A 24283-nucleotide genomic window follows, 5' to 3' on the forward strand; every position below is an offset into this window, starting at 1 on the left:
GCAGGCCTAGAAAAATCATTCTGGGCAGAAACAGTCAATACGCCTGTTATTTGGTGAATCGAGCTCCATCAATTGCAATAGGGCTGAAGACACCAATGGAGATGTGGACTGGTAAATCAGCTGATTATTCAAACCTCCATGTATTTGGAAGTATTGTGTACGTGATGTACAACTCCCAAGAAATCTCAAAGATGGATCCAAAATCCAGGAAATACAAATTCTTGGGGTATATTGATGGTGTAAAGGGGTATCGCTTGTGGGATCCCATTGCCCGCAAAGTAATCATTAGTAGAGATGTTATCTTTGTAGAAGATAAGCTACAAAGAAAAAAAGAAGATGGTAGCGCTGAAAAGTCAGAGACTACACAGATACATGTGGAAAAGGAGTTTGAACAAGGAGATTCTTCTGAAGCATAACCAGCACATGATGAACAAGAACCAGAGAGTTCTGAAACTCCAACAGCTCATATGCTTCACTATGGATGATGGCGATGCAAGAAGAAATTGAAGCCCTTCATAAAAATAATACATGGGACCTTGTGCCACTACCACAATACCACAAGGAAGGAAGCCAATTGGTAACAAATGGGTCTTCAAAATCAAGCGAAATGGTGACGATCAAGTTGAGAGGTATCGTGCAAGACTGGTGGTCAAAGGATATGCTCAAAAAGAAGGTATTGATTTCAATGAAATATTTTCTCCTATGGTTCGACTAACAACAGTTCGAGTAGTTTTGACAATGTGTGCTACATTGAACTTACATCTAGAGCAGCTAGATGTTAAAACATTTTTTCTTTATGGAAATCTTGAAGAATAGATTTACATGCTCCAACCTGAAGGTTTTGAAGAAAAAGAAAAGAAGAACTTGGTTTGCAGGTTGAACAAATCTCTTTATCGTCTAAAGCAGGCGTCGAGGTGTTGGTATAAGAGATTTGATTCCTTCATTATGTGTCTTGGATACAGCAGACTTAATGCAGACCCTTATGCTTATTTCAAGAGGTTTGATGATAATGATTTTGTTATATTGTTGTTGTATGTGGATGACATATTGGTTGCAGGACCCAACAAAGATTATATTGAAGAATTGAAGGCACAACTGGCTAGGGAATTTGAAATGAAGGACTTGGGATCAGCAAACAAGATTCTAGGGATGCAAATTCATCGAGACAAAAGTAATAGGAAGATTTGGCTTTCACAAAAGAATTACTTGAAGAAGATCTTGTCAAGATTCATCATGCAAGATTGTAAGCCAATTTCAACCCCTCTTCCTATTAACTTAAAATTATCCTCCAGTATGAGTTCTAGCAGTGAAGAAGAGAGGATGGAGATGTCTCGAGTATTGTATGCATCAGCAGTGGGAAGTTTAATATTCTCTATGATATGCACAAGACCAAACATTGCACAAGCAGTGGTAGTGGTTTATCGGTACATGGCGAATCCATACAAAGAGCATTGGAATAAAGTAAAGAGGATCCTGAGATACATCAAAGGGACCTCAAATATTGCATTATATTACAGAAAATCAAACTTACTTATCAATTGGTATGTTGATTCTGACTATGCAAGGGATTTGGATAAAAGAAAATCTACTACAGATATCTGTTTAAAGTTGTTGGTGGAGTTGTAAGCTGGGTTTCAAAATTGTAGTCAGTTGTGGCTACATCCACAACAGAAGCAGAATATGTAGCAGCTACACAAGCCAGTAAAGAAGCAATTTGGTTGAAGATGCTATTGGAGGAGATTGGGCACAATCAAGAGTATGTCTCTCTGTTTTGTGACAGTAAAAGCGCCTTGCATCTAGCAAGGAATCCAACATTTCATTCAAGGACAAAGCACATACGAGTTCAGTACCATTTCATTCATGAAAAGGTGGAAGAAGGGACGATAGATATGCAGAAGATCCATACCAAAGACAACATAGCAGATTTTATGACGAAGGAGATCAACGCTGATAAATTTACTTGGTGCCAATCCTCTTGTGGCCTGTCAGAAACGTAAGCAACATGATGGTACAAGGTAGAAAGAATGGTGTGAAGATATGATTGTTCCAATCAAATCTTCAAGTGGGAGATTGTTAAAATTCAGATTTTTAGACTTTGTTTTTCGGTGATTTAATGCACCGAAAGGTGCAATGGATAATTCAACATTCACAGCTTGATTTTGTTGAATTAAATGGTAATGGGAACATTTTATTTTTTTCATTGAACTCTAGGGTATTTACAAGATTAGTCCTTAAGCTTCAACTATAAATACCCTAACCCGTTTAGCTTCAAAATCATCCCAAAGCATTCTAGCTTTCTTCCAAGAGAGAATTTAGAGAGTTTCTTGAGAGTTGTTTTCTCCTTTTTATCAAGAGAGAATTATCATTGTTTTCTCCTTGGTAGATCAAGAGAAGTTGTAATTGTTATTTTCTCATAGTGAAATTCTTCTACCGTTTCCCGTGGTTTTTACCCTATATTATTTAGGGGTTTTCCACGTAAATTTTGTCTCTTTTATCTTCATTTTTATTTTCTCAAATTATTAGTTGTGATTTTGCTTTATCCGATAGCTGTCTTCCACAACACTTTATAGGGTTTGGATCAAAACCTACAGAGTTCGGATAAAATGATCTTACTTAAACACAAGTCAAAACTCATTAAAGCATAACAATTCCATGTCTATTTTCTTTTCTCAGAGCAGAATGTAAACAAAAAAGAGCAGCAAGCACTTTTCCAGACCCAAGCCTCTCAAGTTCATCCATGCGATACCTTAGATACATGCAATTTATGAACAAGGACTTGTTTGATAACAAAATTTCAACAGAAACGTAATGTAAATGTGGCTTAAGTGATGAAATGATAAAGTATGTTGCTACGATAAGAAAGAATTATAACCTGATGATTGAGCAGTGTATGACATTTAAATCCCATGACAGAATCGAGTTGGACGAAGAAGCTTGTCCCTCGCAGAACCAAGCTTGGTAACAACATCATTCATGCCCATCCGCTCCCTTGGTGATTCAGCAGAACAAGTGAAACCTATTTTGAATATCAAATTCAAGCATTACAGACTGCCATTTCTTATTATGTTTTCATTACGAGTGATATTTGCAACCGTTCCTCCTCTGACACTCTCTTGAAGAAGGATGGGATCTATTATCTCAATCATTCGATAAGGAAAAGCCTTTGCAACAAAATTGTGAAAACTCAAACCTTCTTCGAACCTTTCACCAGTTGGCCTTTTCCCTGTAAACATCTCTAACAAGAGGATGCCATAACTATACACATCACCTTTGGTTGACAGCTCGCTTCCCATGCCATATTCTACAATTAATTCATCACAAATTATATAAACATATAATTTAAAATGAAAATGCTCTAAATAATTGAAAGTGAAATGAATTACTTGCTGGAGTATAACCAATTATTTCGTTATCGAGTAGAATATTGCTTGGCTTGAGGTCACAATGAATGATCGATGTATTACAATGATGGTGTAGATATTCCACTGCATGAGCAACATCTATGGCCACATCAACTCTTTGGAAGAAGTCTAGGTTTCTCATGGTCTCCAGTTCATTCATGGTGATAGATGGATGCAACCAGTCCTCCAAGCTTTCATTTTCCATGAACTCATAATTTAAGCTTTAAAATCATTGCCTTTGTAATCAACCCCTAAAATGACTGTTAATACCTTAACAAGATTTCAATGTCGAATGTTCTTCAAGGCCTCACATTCAATCAAGAAACTTCTCGATGCTCCGCGATTTAGAAGATTAAGCACCTTTACTGCAATTTTTGCTCCACTCTCTTCAAGAATTCCTTTGTATATAGAACCGAAACTTCCCGAACCAACCAAATTCCGTGTGGTGAATCCATCAGTAGCCCTTAGGAGGCTTTGGTATGATAACTATAAAAGTGAATTTTCTGCACAAGTTAATGTTGGCTTTTGCTATTTCTTCTTTCTAGACCACAAGATGAGGAGACAAGTGAAAACCAAAGTCATCCCTAAAATTGAAACAATGATTATAATTTTCAATTTAAGGGAAGTGTTTGAAGATTTTCTCAGGTCACATTTTGACAGATGTAGCTCAGGGATGCCTCCACAAAGTTTAATGTTTCCATCAACGAACGTAGCACTTACATTCCTAAAACCTCTTTCATTTGGTACGATTCCTTCTAAATCATTGAATGAGATATTTAAATACTTTAATGCCCTAAGGTCCACAAGAAATTCAGGAATCTCGCCTGAAAGATTATTGTTAGATATGTTCAATGCCTGAAGGCCTCTCAATGAACTCAAAGATGATGGAATGGAATGGACCCTTCAAATAAATTGCCATCCAAAAACAGCAGATAATTTGTTGTGAGAAAGATCCAATTCACCTAGATTTTTCACTTTTTCCACTTCAACAGGAAGCTTTCCAGTCAAATGGTTTGAAGATAAGTCTAGTAAAATGGTCAAGGATGGGATTCCAAGTACTTGAGGCGGTATTTGTCCACTAAGACTATTATGTGAAAGATCTAAATAAAACAACATTTGACACTTGCCTAGACTTGAAGGGAACAAATCTCAAGTTAAATAATTCATAATTTTTTTAATGTAAAATATTCGAAGAGAAATTCAATATAAATAATAATTATTTCTAAATCATGCAAAAACGTTTCAAAATACTGTAATGTCTAAAATCTCAAATTTACAAATCTGATAATCCAAAAATACTATAAATGAAAACTTGATAGAGAAATGTCTAATAAAAATTCATACTGAAATAATGCTTTTATTTGAATATTGAATGTGATTCTCCAAGTACCGAATCTCCTAAGTATAAATATCTAAAAGAGAAACTATGGGGAGTAAGCAACGAGGTTTAGTGTGTCTTTAAAGTGCAAACACAAATAAGTAAACATATAGTATGAAGCATTCACAGAAATATATATCCATATGCCAGATCATCAACAATAATGACAGTTTAAATGTTATGCAAATGCAAATGCTCATATATCCACCCGTACTCCAATCGTACCTAGAAGAGTGGGTTCCCAGAACCACACTGAATCCAACCCATACACTATGTAAGTGGGGTCCGTCACAAAGGCAGAGGTCACTAATAAAAAAAATTCATTCACCCCGTCGAATGAATGCATTGAACTTCTCCTATCAAAAACCGTTCCAACATGATATGCTAGAATGACATAATATCTGATGTCTGATCTGATTCGAATAACAATATTTTTCTTAAGCATATAATAATTCCAAAGCATATATCCTAATTCTGATAATTCACCGCAATAATATGTTTATTGTGCACAATATATATATTTCAATTCTGACAAATCAACAAACATTGCATAGCATTTTTCTCGAATACAACTGACACAGTAAATTTTCACAATCATACATGCTTTCAAATAAATTCCAACCAATCAGACAAACAAACAAATAATTTAAATGTAGCACTTAATTATGACACACCTCGACAAAAGTTGACGTTCGTAATAACCTCTACCAAGATCCGCTCCCACAGTAGATCGACCCGAATCAGAACCTACGACATAATTTAATAATTATTAAATTATTCTAAAATTAACGACAAAACTAAACGTGTTAAAATTAACAAATTTACACTCACGATCAACACGAGTAATTCGGTTCGATTCGAAGTTCGCAGGTAACAGCGAAGGTGGTGATAATTCCAGTTCTGAGTCAAAGTCTCCTACAAAAATTATAAAGCTCGAATCAATAACCAAATATCTTAATATTTTAGATTAAAGAACTGTAGACACTCATTTTTGTCATATTTATTTTTTATTTTTTTCATTTTTGGTCATTTTTATTTTATTTTATATATGTATATATTATTATATAATTTTGAAAACATTTTGAAAATCTATATGATATATAGTTTTTAAAACATTTTTGAAAACATATATATTATATAATTTTTAAAACATTTTGAAAAAATATATTATATAGTTTTTAAAACATTTTGAAAACATATATATATTATATAGTTTTTAAAATATTTTAAAAAACTTATATATATTATATAATTTTTAAAACGTTTTTGAAAAATATATATAATATATAAGTTTTTAAAACAATTTTTGAAAATATAAATTATATAGTTTTGAAAATTATTTTTTAAACATATATATTATATGGTTTTAGAAAATGTTTTTATTATATTTATTTATTATTATTATTATTATATTTTTTGTACCTTCTTTTTTATTTTATTTATTTATTTTTATTACTTATTTTTTTCTCTTTTTCTCGTTTTGTCCCAAGGTCCAGTCCAAAAAGTCCAGAGTGGGCCTGACCCAGCCCGTACCAATATCAGACTAGGGTTTCTGGTAACAGTCAGCGCCGTGCAAAGTCAGGAGATCAAGGGTCAAGCGAAACAGCCGGACGTCTGCCGAGGATCCCAGGACTGAACCATCCCGGGATTTCAGCAGCAACGCCCCGAGCAAAACGGAATAACCCGGGGTACTGGTTCACCGAGCAGGGTATAAATACCCCGGTGACCAACACGGAGGGGGGATAGCCAATATCATCAAAACCCATCAACCACGGTACCAACAGTGTACACCATCGAACATCACAAAAACCATCGAAGAGCCATAAAACAAAAAACCTCACGAGAACCATCTCTCGAACCAAAAACCCACTGCCAACAGACAACACCGAACATGAAACCAAGAACAAAACAGTGACTACAATGAATAGTACCCACGGGAAACAACACCAAACATCAATCATTGGCCAGCAAACCCAACACAGAGTACACAACAAAGAACCAAATATCATCTGAGCAACAAACCACAACCAAATAACACGAGAGCCAAAGAAAAACCAAAAGAAAAACAACCAACAGTGAGCAAAACACACATGCAAAAAGAGTAAAAGCAGTAAACAACCAAGGCCACGGAGCAGGAGGAGCAACCGGGAACTCGAACGGTCGCAAAAAAAAGGTAAAATCGAAGGTTGTTTCCTAGATCTACGCCGGTGAGGACGTTGTTTGGGTATTTGCGGTCGGAGCAGCAAGGGGCCACCGGAGTGGTGGTCGGATATCGCCTGGGAGAGGAAGCCTTGAGAGAATCGGGAGAGGGGTAGAGAAGATACATTTTGAGGAAATGTTGAAAATGAGCTGAAAATGGGTCTTTTGGACCTTTTATATACGAGGGACCATTTCACAATTATAAGATATTTAAATCCTCTCCGCGGTCCCCATAGGTTTGAATCTCTTTACAATCCAGTCACCAGTTGTAATTTGGCCTCATAATTTTTAATCTTATCAATTTGATCCTGGTTTATATTTTTACATTTATGTGAATTGGCCCCTCACTTTTGATTTTTATTTTGCAGATCATTTTTCTAATGTCGATTTAACCCATTAATTCCTATTCGTTTCAATTTAATCCTCTAAGTTTTATTTTATCATTCTTATTTTTTTTCTTTTTATGTTTTTTTAAACTTTAACTCTTTTTTGATTCCTTTACTATTTCTTTAAATTATCGTTTTTTATTCTTTCTTTTAATTTTTTTATTTATCATTTTTTTACTTGTTCCATTTCTATTTATTTTTTTAAACTTATTTATATTTTTTATTTAATTTCTCATTATTTTTTTCTATTTCTTTTGTCTTCATTTTAATTTCTTGTCTATTTGTTTGTTATTATCATTATTTTCCCCCTAACATTTTTGATCTTTTTCATATGAATTTTAATCGATCAAAGGTAAGTAACTCGAATCAGATTTTTAAATTTAAATTCTTAATTTTCGCAATTAAAGACAACTAATAAATTAATTGGTACCGAAAGGGCGGTTCAAGGGTACTAATCCTTCCTTGACCGTAACCGACTCTCGAACCCGACATATTTCTGGTCAACGCAGATCAGGTAAGATGGTGTTCGGTCCACCTAAATGTTTTTTAAAGTGATCGGTGGTAACTCCCAACACATTTTTCAAGTCGAAGCCCAACTTCGGAGTCCAACCGAAAGACGGTTCCGACAAGAATAATTTAATGATGGTGGTGGTTATTTCCGGTTAGAATCAGAACTCGGCAGCGGGTATTTAGTTCGAATGAAGGTTCTGCCCGTGCAGGCACTAGGGCCTGCCGGCAACGAGGGTACACCGGCGGTAGTCTAGAGGGCCGGGGGGTCATGGCCGCACTTGCCGTGACCCTAAACGATAGGCGGCGGTGGCATTAAGGGAAAGGGGAAGGGTAGCAGCTAAAAACGGCCTCTACGTATAGATCATTCCAACAATGAAGTGTATTCTTGATAATTCCAACCAAGTCGCCCTCCTCCAACCTTACTTGACCTTTTTCCGAAGACAATTTTGTTATTGAGCTTTGCAAACACCACCACTATTCTACGTTATTGTTCATTTTCATTTTTTAATGTTATTAATAATTTTAATTTTATTTAATGATTATATATAAGAAATTATATATAAAAAGATATAAAGATTATTGATTATGTTAAAAAGCTAAAATTATTCTTTGATTATATAAAAATAAATATAATTTAAAATCTGAATTCAAGCTTGATGAAATTAATTTTTAAATTCTAAATTTATTTTAAAAATATGAAATTTATTTTAAAAAATATTAAAATTAATTTTTAAAATATTAAATTTATTATTATTTTAAATCTTATAGTAACTATATTAAATTTATAGATTGTTAAAAGCTAAACCAAGTCTGGATGCATTCGGGAAATATCCCTCCAAAATTATCGAAGCCTGGATGCTTGGTTTGTAATTGATGCCTTTTCCCACCACATTTCACATTAAATCTCTTGTTTAAAAGAAAAAGAAAAATGATAATGGGAGACTTTAAGTAAACGCACTTTATCACCTTTTCATGGTTTTACACCCTGAAAACTTTATAAATAAATTTGACCAAATGAACTTATGCAGTAGACATGAATTTGACCATTCTTATACATTTTTATCACTAAATAATTGTTTTAATGAAAGTATAAACCAAATGAACTAAGAACATTCTACAACACTCATTGTTGAGGTTCATAATTAGTCAATAAATAAGAAATTTTGAGTCCATCAATTAAGTAGCAATATTGAAAGAAATTATGCAGTAAACATGCAACCAGTCTGAACAATGTTTCTTACCTGCTTCCTCTCTTCTAAAACCAAATGTTTTATTCTAAGACCTGTTGAAAAAAAAAGGGTGAATTCCATCGATGGATGTAATATTTATATTAAATTCAGGAGGAAATATATGTTTAATATTTAAATTTAAACAATATTATTATCTATTTAAATTTAGATATTAAAAAAGTTTTGGTTGGAGTAAACTCTCAGGTTTAATATTATAAATTTAAAAGATATTATAATATGCTTAAATTTAGATATTAAAAGAGTTTTGGTTAAATTAAAACTCTCAGATTTAATATTTTAAATTTAAAAGATATTATTATCTATTTTAGATATTAAAAGAGTTTTAGTTGGACTAAAACTCACTCGAAATTCCCCTATAAATACTGAGCAATCCTCTCATTTTTTCATATCTCAGAATTCAAGAAGTATTCTTCATTTGAAAAATACCTTCTCTCATTCTTAGAAAATATTATTTTTCTCCCATAGTTTTCCGGTGATAGTCGAAGGCAATAAAAGTTTGTGATCTCTACTGGTGTATTACTGTAGTTGATCATTAAGTTGTTGTATCCTGGGAGACAGATGACCAAAAGATCTCGAGCACCAAGGAGTGGCTGAAAATATGCCTTTTTAGGAAATTGTGTAGCGACAGGCCTCAACTAATTTCGATCACAAGATCAAATATAAATAGTATTTTATTTCCTTTTGATTCTCTTTTATTTATAAAAATTTTGATTCTTTTCTTTTACTTTTTCTCATGTTTCATTATTGTCTCGGATTGTTAACCTCATATTACAATCTTAAGATAGTTTTTTTCTCATCTTCTACCTTTCTTGATCCGAGATAATTCGGAATTGTGGGAGAAATGAGATAGTAAACAAATTTGTTTCGGGATTTATCTTGTCGTCTTAACGGGTTTACTAGAATCTCAAGTGGTCAAATCTGTGTAATAGAAATTGTCGTAAAAGTAAATGTGATTACTGATTTTGTTTCAGAATATTGATTCTGACTGATAACTAAATCTAAAATAAATGAGAATTAAGTTTATGTTTATTGGAATTATTTTTAATTCCAGTTTCGTTTCTTTTATAGAAAATAGAGACAGTGGACTCTACAGGTTTACCCAACATGGGTACTACGATGGTGGTACCTGCTCAGAATCCAAATCTTAATATAAGTCAATCAGCAATGGCAATTAACCACAACGAAAAGCTGGCAAAATTCTACGGAGAGAATTTCAAGATTTGATAATAGAAGATGGTTTTCTATTTGACCACAGGGAACCTTTCAAGGTTCTTGAAGGAAGATCCTCATGTTCTTAAAAATAGAGAAGACAATGTTACTATTTTCAACATTTTTAAAGCTTGGAAGCTTCAGATTATATATGTCAGAATATAATATTGAATTGTCTTCAATATTCATTATATTCGGTATATATTGGTTATGAAACATCAAAAACAATCGTGGGAAACATTGGACCACAAGTACAAAGCTAAAGATGGAGTGACTTCAAACAAGTAGGGGAATTCCAACTATTAATTAATGGAATTCTTTTTGAAAGAATGGTCATAGGCGAATCATTTCAGGTAGCTGTCGTTATTGAGAAATTACCTCCTATATGGAGTGACTTCAAGAATTATTTGAAGAACAAGAGAAAGAAATGACCATGGAAGAACTGGATGTCAGACTTCAAATAGAAGAAGATAACAGGATTACTTCCAAGAAGCTCAACCAAAAAGAGGCTAAAGCAAATGTGATGGAAGTTAAGGACTTCAAGAAGAAAAAACAACCCAAAATAGGTCAAAATGGGACCTGAAGATGGAATTTCCAAGAAGGAAAAATTCCAAGGGAAGTGCTTTAACTGTGGAAAGATTGAGCACAAATCCTTTGAATGCAGACATCCAAAGAAAGCGAAAGCTCACGAGGCTAATGTTGTGGAAAAAATATCTAAGGATGTGGTGGATATATATCTATGTGCTCTGATCTTTTAAGTAAATCTGGTTGACTCTAATCCAAGAGAATGGTAGCTCGATACTAGAGCTATGCTTCACATTTGTTGCGACAAGGATTCATTTTCTGAATTGAAACCTTGAAACGATGGGGAGAAACTTTACATGGGCAATGTTGCGACTTTCGAAATCAAGAGAAAGGGTATTGTAGTCTTGAAGATGACTTCTGGAAAAAAACTCAAGCTACAAAATGTGTTGTATGTACCTGACATACGAAAAAACCTTGTTTTTGGAACACTCCTAAGTGTTCACGGCATTAGAATGATTTTTGAATCCCAAGAGCTAATTTTGTCCAAAGGGGGAATGTTTGTGGGTAGAGGATATATACAGAATGATGTGTGAAAACTCAATGCTATCTTTGTAAAAGTCAAAAGCATGAATAAGAAAATTGTTTCTTCTTCCGTTTATATGCTTGAGTCATTTAATTTATGGAACGATATGCTTGGACATGTTAATTATGATACTCTGCAGAGATTAATTAACTTAAAACACATCCATTCGCTTCATAATAATTATAATCATAAACGTGAAATGTGTGTTGAGGCAAAATTAACAAGGTCGTCCTTTCAAACTATTGAAAGAAATACCAAACTGCTTGATTTAATTCAAAGTGATGTTTGTGACTTAAAATATGTTCAAACGAGAGGAGAGAATAAATATTTTACTACCTTTATTGACAATAGCACAAAGTATTGCTATATATATTTGCTTAAGAGCAAAGATGAAGCTATAGAGAAATGTATACTCTATAAGCAATAAGTCGAAAACCAACTTAATAAAAGGATTAAGATAGTAAGAAGTGATCGTGGTGGTGAATATGTTGAACCATTCGGTGAATTTTTTCACAACATGGAATTATCCACGAAGTAACACCACCATATTATCCTCAATCAAATAGAGTAGTTGAGCGGAAAAATTAGACTCTAAAAGAAATAATGAATGCCTTGTTAGGCAGTTCTGGGTTATCACAGAACATGTGGGGGGAAGCTATCCTTTCAACTAATTACCTTTTAAATACCCCGGAAGTAAAAAGATAAGACACCATACGAATTATGGAAAGGTCGAAAACCTTCCTACAAACATTTAGAAATATGGAGGTGTCTTGCCAAGGTAATGGACCCATTACCTAAGAAAATGAAAATATGTCCTAAAATCATGGATTGTATTTTTATAGGCTATGCAGAACATAGCAATGAATATTGATTTCTTGTGTATGAATCAAATAATCCTGAGATTTACAAGAATACAATAATGGAATCAAAAAATGCATCATTCTTTGAAAATATTTTTCCTTATAAATCTAAGAAGATTAATCAAAGTTCAATAAAACGAACCTTAGAGACTAATAATGAGAATAGTCCAAATGATCAACAAAAGTCTGAAACTGAGATAGAGCAAAGAAGGAGTAAACGGAAAAGGGTTGGAAAATATTTTAGGTCAAACTTCTTAACCTTTATATTGGAGGTTAAACCTCAAACATATAGTGAAGCTATACGATCATCTGAAGGCAACTTATGGAAGAAAGCCATTAAGAGTGAAATAAATTCCATCATGCAGAACCATACGTGGGAATTAGTGGATAGCCTTTCGGGGATTAAACAACTAAATTCTAAATGGATTTTCAAACGAAAAATGAAAGCAGATGGAACAATAGATAAGTACAAGGATAGATTGGTAATATAATGATACCGATAAAATGAAGGCTTTGACTACTTTGATACATACTCTCTTGCATCAATAATAACATCCATAAGAATGATATTCACAATTACCGCTTTGCAAAATCTAAAAGTACATCATATGGATGTTAAAACAGCTTTCCTAAATAGGGACCTTGACGAAGAAGTTTACATGGAACAACCTGAGGGTTATGAAGTTCTAGGTTAAGAAATGAAAGTAAGTAGGTTGGTGAAGTCTTTGTATGGGTTTAAACAAATACCAAAACAATGGCATGAGAAGTTCAATAGTGTCATGATGATAAACAACTTCAAGATAAATGGGTGTGATAAATGTGTATATGTCAAAACTACAAACATGGGATATGTGATTATATGCTTATATGTTGATGACATACTCATTGTTGGGAGTAACAATGAAATTGTAAAATGTACAAAAGACATGTTAAATTCGAGATTTGACATGAAAGATATGGGATTAGCCGATACGATTCTAGGCATCCAAATTAAAAGGTCATCTGAAGGCCTTATTCTAACACAGTCACACTATGTTAACAAAATCCTTGAGAAATTTAACAATGATGATTTTGGTATTGTCATAACTCTAATAGACTCATGTGTACATTTGTCTAAAAATCAAGGTGAAAGTGTTCACCAGGTGGAATATGCAAGGGTCATAGGTAGTTTAATGTATCTCATGAGATGTACCAGACCATACATCGCTTTTACTGTGAGCAGTCTAAGCAGATTCACGAGAAATCCAAGTGAAAATCACTGGAAAACAATAAAAAAAGATACTGAGATATCTTAGATATACTCGAGATTATGGGTCACATTATTCCAGAGATATTACGGTCTTAAAAGGATACTCCGATACTAGTTGGATATCTGATATTCAAGATACCAAAGTACAAGTGGGTATGTATTCACTTTAGGAGGAGGAATCGTATCTTGGAAATCTTCAAGATAAATGATTATAACTAGATCCACAATGGAATTTGAGTTTATAGATCTAGATAAATCTGAAGAATAAGCAGATTGGCTTTGAAATTTTCTTGAGGATATTCCAGAATGTGCATAGATCCCACATTATATGCTTGTGTGTGTATATATGTATAAATATAATATTTATCTTCATTCACAGTCAAATCACTGAAGCAAAAACTCTTAAACTGGATTAGAAAGAAAGAAAAAAATAATCAAGTACCAGTTCACTAATGAATATAATTGAATAACACCTCATCTTACCAGTTCCAATTGTTTTTCTTCTAATTGCATTAACACTCCAGTTATTTGAACCCTCACAATAAAAGACTCCTCTTAGATTTAAGGACCAACACAAAATTACAATCCTTCATACTGCTCGAACAAATTCATACATGCAAATTACCACATGATGATTCAAATTACTTCAAATAACAAATAATATTAGCACATTCCATGCAACATTAAAACTAACAAAAACATAAAGAACAACACAACACAAGTCCATACTTTTATAAAGAAACAAATTTATGATCGCACCCATTTCCCACTATACTTAGGAAATTGAATTCCTGTTGGAATAAACACATTCGAGAGCAAAACAAAATAGAAAACTATAAACCCTAAATATATATTTTTATAAAATATATTAACTATAGTCTGAGATTAGATAATGAAACAAACCCAAACAACCAAACAAAGAAAACCATTTATAGAATGAGACTTAGTAACAAAGTAAACAAAAGAAGAAAAAACTAATGTTCTAGACATCAAAGAAAAGATGGATGTGGCAGTTACCCCTTCTATTTCTAGTAGATAAAGACAAAAGTTATGGTTAAGAGGAAATAAAAAAAGGGAAATGAAAAAAACTCAAAAAGAAGATAGGGCGAAAACACATGTTGCATATCGATGATCAAGAAAACAATGAGAAAGTCACGTATAGGGGCATAAGAGAAAGAAGCACAAGATCAACTACGTTGAAATATCATGAAGAAATGAAGTACAAGATCAGTACTAGTACTAATGAAAAGCAGATCGACCTTCGATAGAATCTGTAGAGATAGAACACAGATTAGGCGAGACCTGAGGAACCAGAGCCGACTTGGGATTAAAAAGGGCTTGTGTTATGAGGGTTATACGAGGAAGAGGGATTTGGTAGCTTAGTGAGGGTTTACAGTAATTGAAACATTTGAGAGAGAAAGAGACAACACTGACCGAGATTGGGGGCTTTTATAAAATTTTGCGATGTTTTTTTAAACTAAACGCTACTATAGAACAAACTATCACGGCCTTTTCAAATAAAATGCCACTAACGATTTAATATATTGCGGCGTTTTTAAAAACAATGCCACAAGCGTTCCGAACTATTGCGGCATTTGTTTCAAAAATGCCACTAAAGAACGATTCTTTTGCGGGGTTTGTTTAGAAACGCCACTAAAGTACTAGGTTTTAGCAGTGTTTGCCTAAGGCCACAATATATGTACCCTACTGCAGCGTTTGTTTAAAAACTCCACTAAAGAACTATTCTTTTTAAGCATTTGTTTAGAAATGCCACTAAAGTACTAGGTTTTAGCGGCGTTTTTCTAAAAACGCCACAATATATGTATCCTATTGCAGTGTTTATTTAAAAAGCCACTAAAGTACTTATATGTTGCAACGTTTGTGAAATAAATGTCGCTAAAGTACGAGTGTTAGCGGAATTTATGGAAAAACACCGTTAATGTTACCATTTTGTGGCGTTTTGAATATAAGCGTCGCGGTATGTATAAATTTAGTGACATTTTCTTTGAAAACGCCGCGATAAATGCGGCTATATACTTTGTTGTAGTGTGAACTTGATTAATTATTGTTTAAGACTTCCACTCTTAACCAACGTGTAATGGAAAAATGAGTGAACAAAACATGTTGAGCTTAGCTTATATGTACACCCACCTCTAGTCAAAATCAATCTCTTAGGGATTTGATTACAAGGACAAAATAATTATGTTTCAAGTGATAATTTGCACAAATTTAAAGGCTGATCTAATCAACTTTAAGACTAAAGTGAAAGATTTGACTCAAATTATAAAAAAATGATTATATAGGACCACCATGTTTTACATCAATAGCATTTTAATTTTATTTCGTATTTAATTTGTTTGGACCATCGTGTTTTTATTTCAAATCACCAGTTAGAAATTAATATTAAGATATCTACACACACGCGAGTCAATTACTAAAGTTCAGTTAACTTTAATTATATTATATCATTTTAATATGGATCAATCCTTTATGCTAATAAGTCTATATAATCCAACATGACATCGCATTCCGTTAAGTTTCATAAAGTAAATCTATTGGAAGAAAATAAATCGATAATTAAAATTCTATCATAATATTGAATTATTCACTCAATTCATTAATTAGGGATGAAATTGGAATTAAATCATAGAAGAAATCAATTTGCCTATCTTCAAAATTAACAAAGACCTAATAAGTATTTAATCATACAATTTCGACAAGCCAAAGCTTGATTTGATATTTATTCAAACTAACAAAGACCAAATTTTCTGCAGTTTTTATTGCAGTGTATGTGAATAAGTCGTTGGGTTCATTTGGTTAGGCGCTTCAGGGGTATTGCTTAGCATTTGACGTCAATAGTCTTTAAGTTGCTTCTTTATGACATCTTCTTTTGCAATCTTATCTAGAATTCAACAAAGTATATCTGAAAACAGAAGTTGGTGCTTAATTGCGCAAGCTTCCAATATTTTGCATACATGATTGATTGCATGGAGAATATACGTTAATAATACATATAAAACATTAGAATTAGGGGTAATTGTTTTCCTCACCCAAAAGTCTTTTCTTACAAAGATAAAGTCGTGACTGTTTATGTGGTGTTGCAGCATCACCTTGTAACATTCTAAGTAACGTTGTACGTGTCTTTTAGATATTGTACGCTTTCTATAATCATTTGTATTTAGGGATGGATCTAAAGGCGTGAGTAGGGGAGATTCGTTCCAAAAAAAAATCAATCCTCTTATATTTTAGATTTTATCTTTCAAACTTTTATTGATAATTTGTTTTCATTCTCTTAAAATTTTATAAGTCCACTCCCTTCTAAAATTTTATAAATTTATCCCCTTTAACATAAAATTTTATGTTTGTCTATGTTTGTATTTAACTCATTAATGGATTAGTTAATATCATTTATTATAGAGATTTATTATAAGGATGACCATGTTAATCTAATTTTCTTTATTTATAATGTTAGGATTTGAAATTTTAATTTTTGTTAAGGCGTAGTGTTTTACCCACTTAAGAGGGATGTAGCTCATTAACTACTTAAATTAAGTATTGTCGACTTAGGATACTCACATTCAACGTAATCAAAGGCTTGAGTTCTCTAAGATCGAGCTTAATAACGATCATATTATGATTTCTAATATTTTTTATTCGAACTTGAATAATTTATAAGCACAATTATCTTGAAAATAATATTATTTGAAATTTTCTAATAAAATAAGTTGTGTTGGAAAGATTATTCTTATAATGGATCTTTATAATAATTAATTTAGAATAATCGATTAATAGGTCAGGTATTGATGATTAATCAATTTTTATATGTATGATGATAACATAAAATTAAATTTTAGATATTATATTTTAAAAAGACATTCTAAAATCTTAAACATAAAATTATAGATCGAATATGAAAAATTATAATAATAAAGTGAAGGAACTAATGAAGAATTTATAGAAGTGATGAGAGAGAATCTAAATTGAGTTGTATGATTGAGTACATGTGGAAGAACGTGGGGGACTTAACCCCAAACACAAATGAGATTCCAAAGCAAGCAAAAGAAAAAGAAACATAACAAGGATGTTTCAAAAGTGAAAGCTGCCATTGGAAACAGGGAGAACCTATCACGCCATACATTATACATACATATATAACAAATCTTCTATCTCCTATTTTTGGAATCCCTAACCTATTAATTAACTTAATCATTCAATCATAATATAAATGAGGTATTATATTTCCGGGTTATTGGTTGGGTGAAAAATAACTAACCTAAGGTTAAAAACCCTAAAAAATGTGAGACAAAGCAATATCTTAGGGGGCTTTTGGATGGGGGAATGTGGGATTCTCATGGGAATGGAATCCACATTCCCCTATCCCAGGAATCTAAATCCCGGTAATGTAAGATTACCAATAGTAATTTTTTTTAGGTATATTATCGGGAATGTCATTACCTCCCTTTCCTTAGGTATTGTTAGATTACTGACGTTTTAGACTAAAATGCCCTTAAAAATTTTTTCAAAAATATCCTTCTTCTGTCATTGAATAAAAAATTCTACGAAGATTAAATCACAAATTTATCCTTAAACTATTTTAGATTTACAAAAAAATCTATAATTAAAATTTTATATAAAGTTCAGGGGTTAAAATAAAATTTTACCCTTTCATTAACCTTTTTATATTTTCAATTTTGTAAAAATATTATATAAATATTATAAATTTAAATTTTTTTAAAGAAAATATATAAATAGTTTCGACTTATTAAAAAAACAAATATATAATAAGGACAATTTGGTCAAATATACATTCCAATAATCTTTTATTTCTTTAACCAAATACGATAATCTTACATTCCTGCTAAACCAACCAAACACAAAATACAACATTCTCAGTAATCCTATTCTCTGGTAATCTTACATTCCCACTAGTAATCATACATTCCGTGAACCAAACGCACCCTTAGGAATTTGAAATTTGCCATCAAACATGATTAAAGCGTTAACATTGATTCTGATGATCAGTGATCCCCTACAGCACCAGTGAATCCAGTGAAATCACTTTATCTTCAACACACTGTGGTTGGAAAAAAAGAAAGAAAGACTGAAACTACATTACCTGCATTCTTTAACCATAAATATGAAATAATTATTCAAACATGAAATTCTTACTTTATAATAGCTGCTATAATCTGTACTACTTTTTAAAAAAATAAGTGAACCAAAAAATAGAAAATAATATTTATATATATATTTAATAGGAATTATTGTCTAATTGCATGAATCTCACTTTCAACTATGATAGAAAGTAGTATTTGACTCGACCGAGTGATCATAATGATTATTATCTAATATATTGATGGTGAAAAAAAATGATGAAGGGAGTGACATTGATTCCATTCATCCTATTCAAGATTAAGGTTTAGAACATACATATTTCTGAAGTTAAATTTTATATTATATGTGTATTAAATAAATTTTCGTGATCACTCTTTTGCTGTCTCCATGAATATATTTCATATAATCAATTCAAACCTACCCAATTCCTTGGATCATTACAATAATATATAGTCTTTTAAAAAAAATATAATAATGTATAGAAAACACAACAAGATTGAAATGAACAACAGCAAATTAGTAGGTTTTTTCTTCAAGAATAGAAATCTACCATTAAATCTTGTAATTGAACTCCATTGGAAACTTGAAATTTGCAAAAGTTATCTATGACTTGATTTCTCTTTGATGAAACCTGTAAATAATTTAACCAAAGACCAAAAACGAGTATTAAGATTGGGTTTTGAGGGAAGAATATGCATGTATGTATGTATATATGTATGCATGCATGTATGTATGTATGTATCACCAGAAAACTCAGTGCATGAGTTGCCTGCGTTGCCACCCCAGTATTGATGATCATTGTCTGAAATTCCCAAGAAATTCCTTGATAAATTCAATCCTTGAAAGTCTTCTATTTTAACAGCAGCGAGCTGAGTAATAGTTCTCTCCGGTGGCTTAGACAGGAGCAGGTGGTGAGCGTTGTAAGTCGGTGGCAGCCGGACACCTTCACTTTCAAATGGATACAGCTCATTTTGGTGCTGCTCCAAGCCAGTCAAAAATGGAAATTGCTGAACCTGTTGCAGTGATCTCCACTGTTCCACTAAACCACTTGTTGAGCCTTGAAAATCCATGTCAGTTCCACCACCTGTCACTGCCACCTGAGTTTGAATTCCGCCGAAACTCAGCCTGGTATCACCGGAATCGTAGCCACCGAGATGATGTAAAGGCGGAAATAGTGGCAATTGTGGTACTGCTAGGTTCATGTGACCTAAAACATCAGTGCAACTATTAGAAGCAAGTGTACCGGAAGACGAGTTCGAATCGGCTCGTCGTTCGGAAACTACGGACGGAGACTTCGATCTATTGCTTCCCTTTCTTCTTTTGTTTCTCCGACAACCACCTCCGACCGGGACGTTCCTTAATGCGCCACCACGAGTCCAGTACCGTCTACAGGTCTTACAAAAGTGGCGAGGCTGAGAAAGGCTATAATTGTTGAAGTAACAAAATTTCGTGTTAGTCGACTCACAACGAGGGCACTTGAGAGCCGACTCCGGCTGTGGTATTTTAGCTAGTCTGGCTTGTTCCGCCATCGAATTAGGCTTTTTACCACCTGTACCACCAGCAACATTCGCCGCCGGGGATGGTGGTGGAAGCTGAGAACTACCATGACTTTCATTATCGATAACTCCAGCTTGCTGATGAGTTTGTGGCTGCAAAAACTTCACAAAAAGTAAAGGAAGAAGATCAAATAAATGGTATATTCAAGTGAAGATTAGGAAAAAGGGTGAGAATATTACTTATATCTTTCTTGGAGCAGAAGCCAGCCAAGCAAAGAAAAGAAAAAGGAAATTTACCTGTTGCCAATCGGGGGGATCTAGATAGACTGGAACATAAGAGAAAGCCATGGCGTTTATTGAGCTTAAGCTTTCAATCTTTTTGTAAGGGTTTCCGGTGATACGGTGGATAATCACATCCGAACAAGTGAGAATTGCAGGAAGAAGATGAAAATAAAAGGAAAGCAAAGGAAGTGTTTGTTTATTTTATATTTATATTTTGTTTTCTTATCATCCCAGTCCCTCTTTGGTTTGATTAAATTTCTTTTTAGGGTTTGAATTAATAAGAGTTAATACTGACTACAAATAAATTTGTGTAATATTTATATGTTTGAGAATGTTTTTTTGGGTACTTTAAAGAGAAACTAATAGTTCACGATGATCACCTAATGTATTAACGTCAACTTAATTTTTGTAAAATAGTTTATAACTATTATAAGATAATATAAGTTTAGAATATTTGTTAGTTATTGATAATATTCACACTCTATAAATGTAACTATTCGAATTCAGAATCTCTAAAAAAATAACATTTCTTTTAAACAAAGATCGCTCAAAGGGTTTGAGAATAGAAACACAATCATGCTATCAATGAAAGTATTTTTTTTTTAAATAATTGTGAGAGTAATTCTAAAACTGCTTAAACTAAAAAAATTTAATATTTTGAGAAGATTACAATCTAATATATATTTAAAATTTTCTTAGTCAATTGATAACGCATGCACGCCTTTTAAATGTAACTGCTCAAATTCAAATCCCCTAAAGAAGATAACATTCTTTTTGACCAATGATATTAGTCAATAAATTTTAAAATAAGACTTAAATGCATCAAAGATAACTATTTAGATGGTCAAAAATATCACTTTCATGTTTTAAAAAGAAAGATAGATTGTCCATTAAGATGACAAAAATACATTAATTTCATATCCAAAAATAAAGAAGAGACAAAAATAAGGATATAGGATTTAGAGTTTAGAATTTAGAGTTAGTTGCTTTTAGGGTAAGCTACATAATTGACTAATTTTGTTTAAGTTTTGTATGATTTTCTTAACTGAATTAAAAAATATAATATTTAGTCAATTTTTTTTTATTTAATTAAGATTTAATTATTTTTGTTTTTATTTAATTAATATCGATGACTAAGGGTACTATGAATTTATAAAATTAAAAAGGTTTAATTGCACAAATGATCATTAATATTTGAGTAAGTTCCATTTTCCCATTGAAGTTTCAAAAATAACAAATTGGTCATAAAAATATCAAATAGGTCATTAAATAATGATTTTATATATAATTTATCCCAAAAGCTTTCTAATTAAGTAAAATGACCACATCTTAATTAAATAAAAATGAAAGTAACAAATTTGTTAGAGGTTTAATGAAAATTAACCTTCAATGATCACATCTTAATTAAATAAAAATGAAAGTAATCAGATATTATATTTTTAAATTAATAGAAGAAAATAAAAAATTAAAAAAAATCAACCTTATAATTTACCATTATTTTAATTATTACAGTGCCCCAAAAAGATACGAATGATCATGCATGTCTTGAGAAAGAGAAAACCCTACATGAAACTTTGTAATAATAAAATAATAATTGTTTCTACTAAGAACATAATAATGAAGAAAAAAAAGTTGGTCTTAGTGGCAGTCCTTTGGGTGGATGTGTCGCAATCGAATGTACCTTTGTTTCTTAGGCTTGTCCCCTAGATGATTTTATTTATTTATTTTTGCATGTAAAATATTTTTTATTTTATTTTTCTCTCGTCCTTTGTTGTCTCTTTCAAGCCTTGTAGGTGAAGTTTTACATTCAACTTTTACTCAATATTCAAGCAAATGAGATGACGAAGATAAAAAAATGATTTAAATTGAATATTATAAAATTTATAATAAGAATAATATTTTTTATTTAATTTATTATATTCAAAATGTACTAATTAAAATTTTAAATTTTATTTAATGAATCAAACAGTTTATTTCATTAAACCAACTAATATTTTATTGTAAAATTTGTATTCCATCCTCAATATATCAAATGAATATTCTCATTTTATTGTTTTAACCGATGCTTAAATGATGTCGACTATTCATTAATATAGTTCAAACGATGAAACTATCGTAAGTAAGATACGAAGCTAAGTCGTCTATAGATGCTCGCAATCGCAATCGCAATCGAATTTATTTTCATTTTCTTTAAAATTTGTCACGTGCCACGTAAGATTTAATTGGGTCCCACAACACCTTCGGGCAAGGTGGGTGTATTTGGGGCTTACATTGGAATAATATAATTTCTTTTGAAACTATAAATATATACGTATGTTATTATTTTTTTAATAAAGCTGGCGTCACACCCCACATCACTCCAAGGGTCCCCCACATATGAAAAATGAGGCCGAAATTTTCGTTGAAACTTTCATGGAGTGATCATGCAATGAGCAACTTTGTTGGCTTGATCATGAATTTTGGATCGTTCGATTGATCTTAATCACGGTTTTATTAAAAAGAAAAAGTAAATATAAATTTTATCAAACCTCGTTTTCAAAATTGTCCAAATACAAATAGCATTTTTAATTTTGTAGAAACTAAATTACTTTCATGGATAATAAAAACATATTATTGATACAAAAATTATATATGTGTATGTAGATCTTTTAACAATTTTAATCTTGCTTTTGCAAGATTTTTTTTCCAAGTTGATTTATCGTTATACTTCAATCGATGGTTATTATGTTGATCTTTACTTATTTTGAATTCTGGGTTGTTTCTCTCATCTGACTAGATGTCCATAGTCGCCTCATATATGTCGTACTTGAATTGTGTTAAAATTAATTGTCATACTCAACTGTTATTTTGTTGATGATGTTTATCATTCACTATTGATAGTAATATTTGTTTGTATCTTTTATTTTCTTAAAATTTTCTATTAAATTTTTTCTATATTCTTATATAATTTTATTTATAAAACAATAAATTATATTAAAGAATATGCATGACTATGTGTGTATAACAATAATCAATAATTAGTAATGAAGCCGTGTGAATGTTCATAATTAGTAAATAAGTAATTTTTGTATGATTAAATTATACATTCCAGTACTTTCAAAGAGATAGGGGTTCCTACAAATGCTTTTTCACATGAAATTAAGGATCAATCAAGCATATAGTTGGCCCACAAGTGGGTGGCACAAAATTAAGGACCCCTTTTTTTCCTGAATGTATTGAAGCTTTTTCTTTTTTTCTATTTCTACGATTATTTATTTATTTATGAGTATTTTTTTATAAAAATTTTAATTGTTTCAAATGATATTTAAGTATACATTGAAACTTTTTTTTTTTAAAAATGTATACATTGAAGGTTAGACTCCTATTTGGATAGAATAAAGGTGCAAACTATGATTTTCATCACTCAACTTTGACTATATTCTTATTTTGGTTACTAATTTTTTAATAAAAAAATCAGTTTAATCCTTTAACTTTTGAATTACTTTATTTTTGTTACTTGGGCATTAAACACAAAATAATAGGGCGACATAGATTATTTTCTGCTGACGTGGAAGCCACTTCATTTTACTCTCATTTTTTTTATCGTCTTTCCAGCAATTACATCTTCTCCAACCACTCTATATATCGACAAATTCATCTTATTAGTTCTTATTACTCTATCAATTTAAATTTTTCCAAAATATCTTTAAAACTCGTGAAACTTCAACTCAAAAAATCTAAAGAAAAACAACTATAATATGCAATCTACATCGTCCAATTATAATGGATTGAAGATATTTTATTCGTCTTCTCATTCTCCTCCCATTAGATGGATTTGAAAGAAGATGTCCCAATGCCAAA

General features: G+C 31.8%; 1 protein-coding gene across 2 annotated transcripts; it reads right to left on the reverse strand.

Moving 5' to 3' along the window:
- Window positions 1–19211: 19211 nt before the first annotated feature.
- Window positions 19212–20592, reverse strand: LOC120115385 (dof zinc finger protein DOF3.6-like). Of its 2 annotated transcripts, none has more exons than XM_039136113.1 (3): window positions 20459–20592; window positions 19411–20314; window positions 19212–19296 (listed from the first exon to the last, which is right to left on the reverse strand). In XM_039136113.1, exons 1-3 carry the CDS (start codon window positions 20507–20509, stop codon window positions 19265–19267), a joined length of 987 nt encoding a protein of 328 aa, XP_038992044.1. In that variant the 5' UTR covers window positions 20510–20592; the 3' UTR covers window positions 19212–19264. The 2 variants fall into 2 exon arrangements, with proteins under 2 accessions (XP_038992044.1, XP_038992043.1); XM_039136112.1 differs by having other exon boundaries at window positions 19411–20323.
- Window positions 20593–24283: the final 3691 nt, after the last annotated feature.

This window comes from Hibiscus syriacus, unplaced genomic scaffold (genome assembly GCF_006381635.1).
Source record: "Hibiscus syriacus cultivar Baekdansim isolate YM2019G1 unplaced genomic scaffold, ASM638163v2 tig00110264_pilon, whole genome shotgun sequence".
Taxonomy (NCBI): Eukaryota; Viridiplantae; Streptophyta; class Magnoliopsida; order Malvales; family Malvaceae; genus Hibiscus; species Hibiscus syriacus.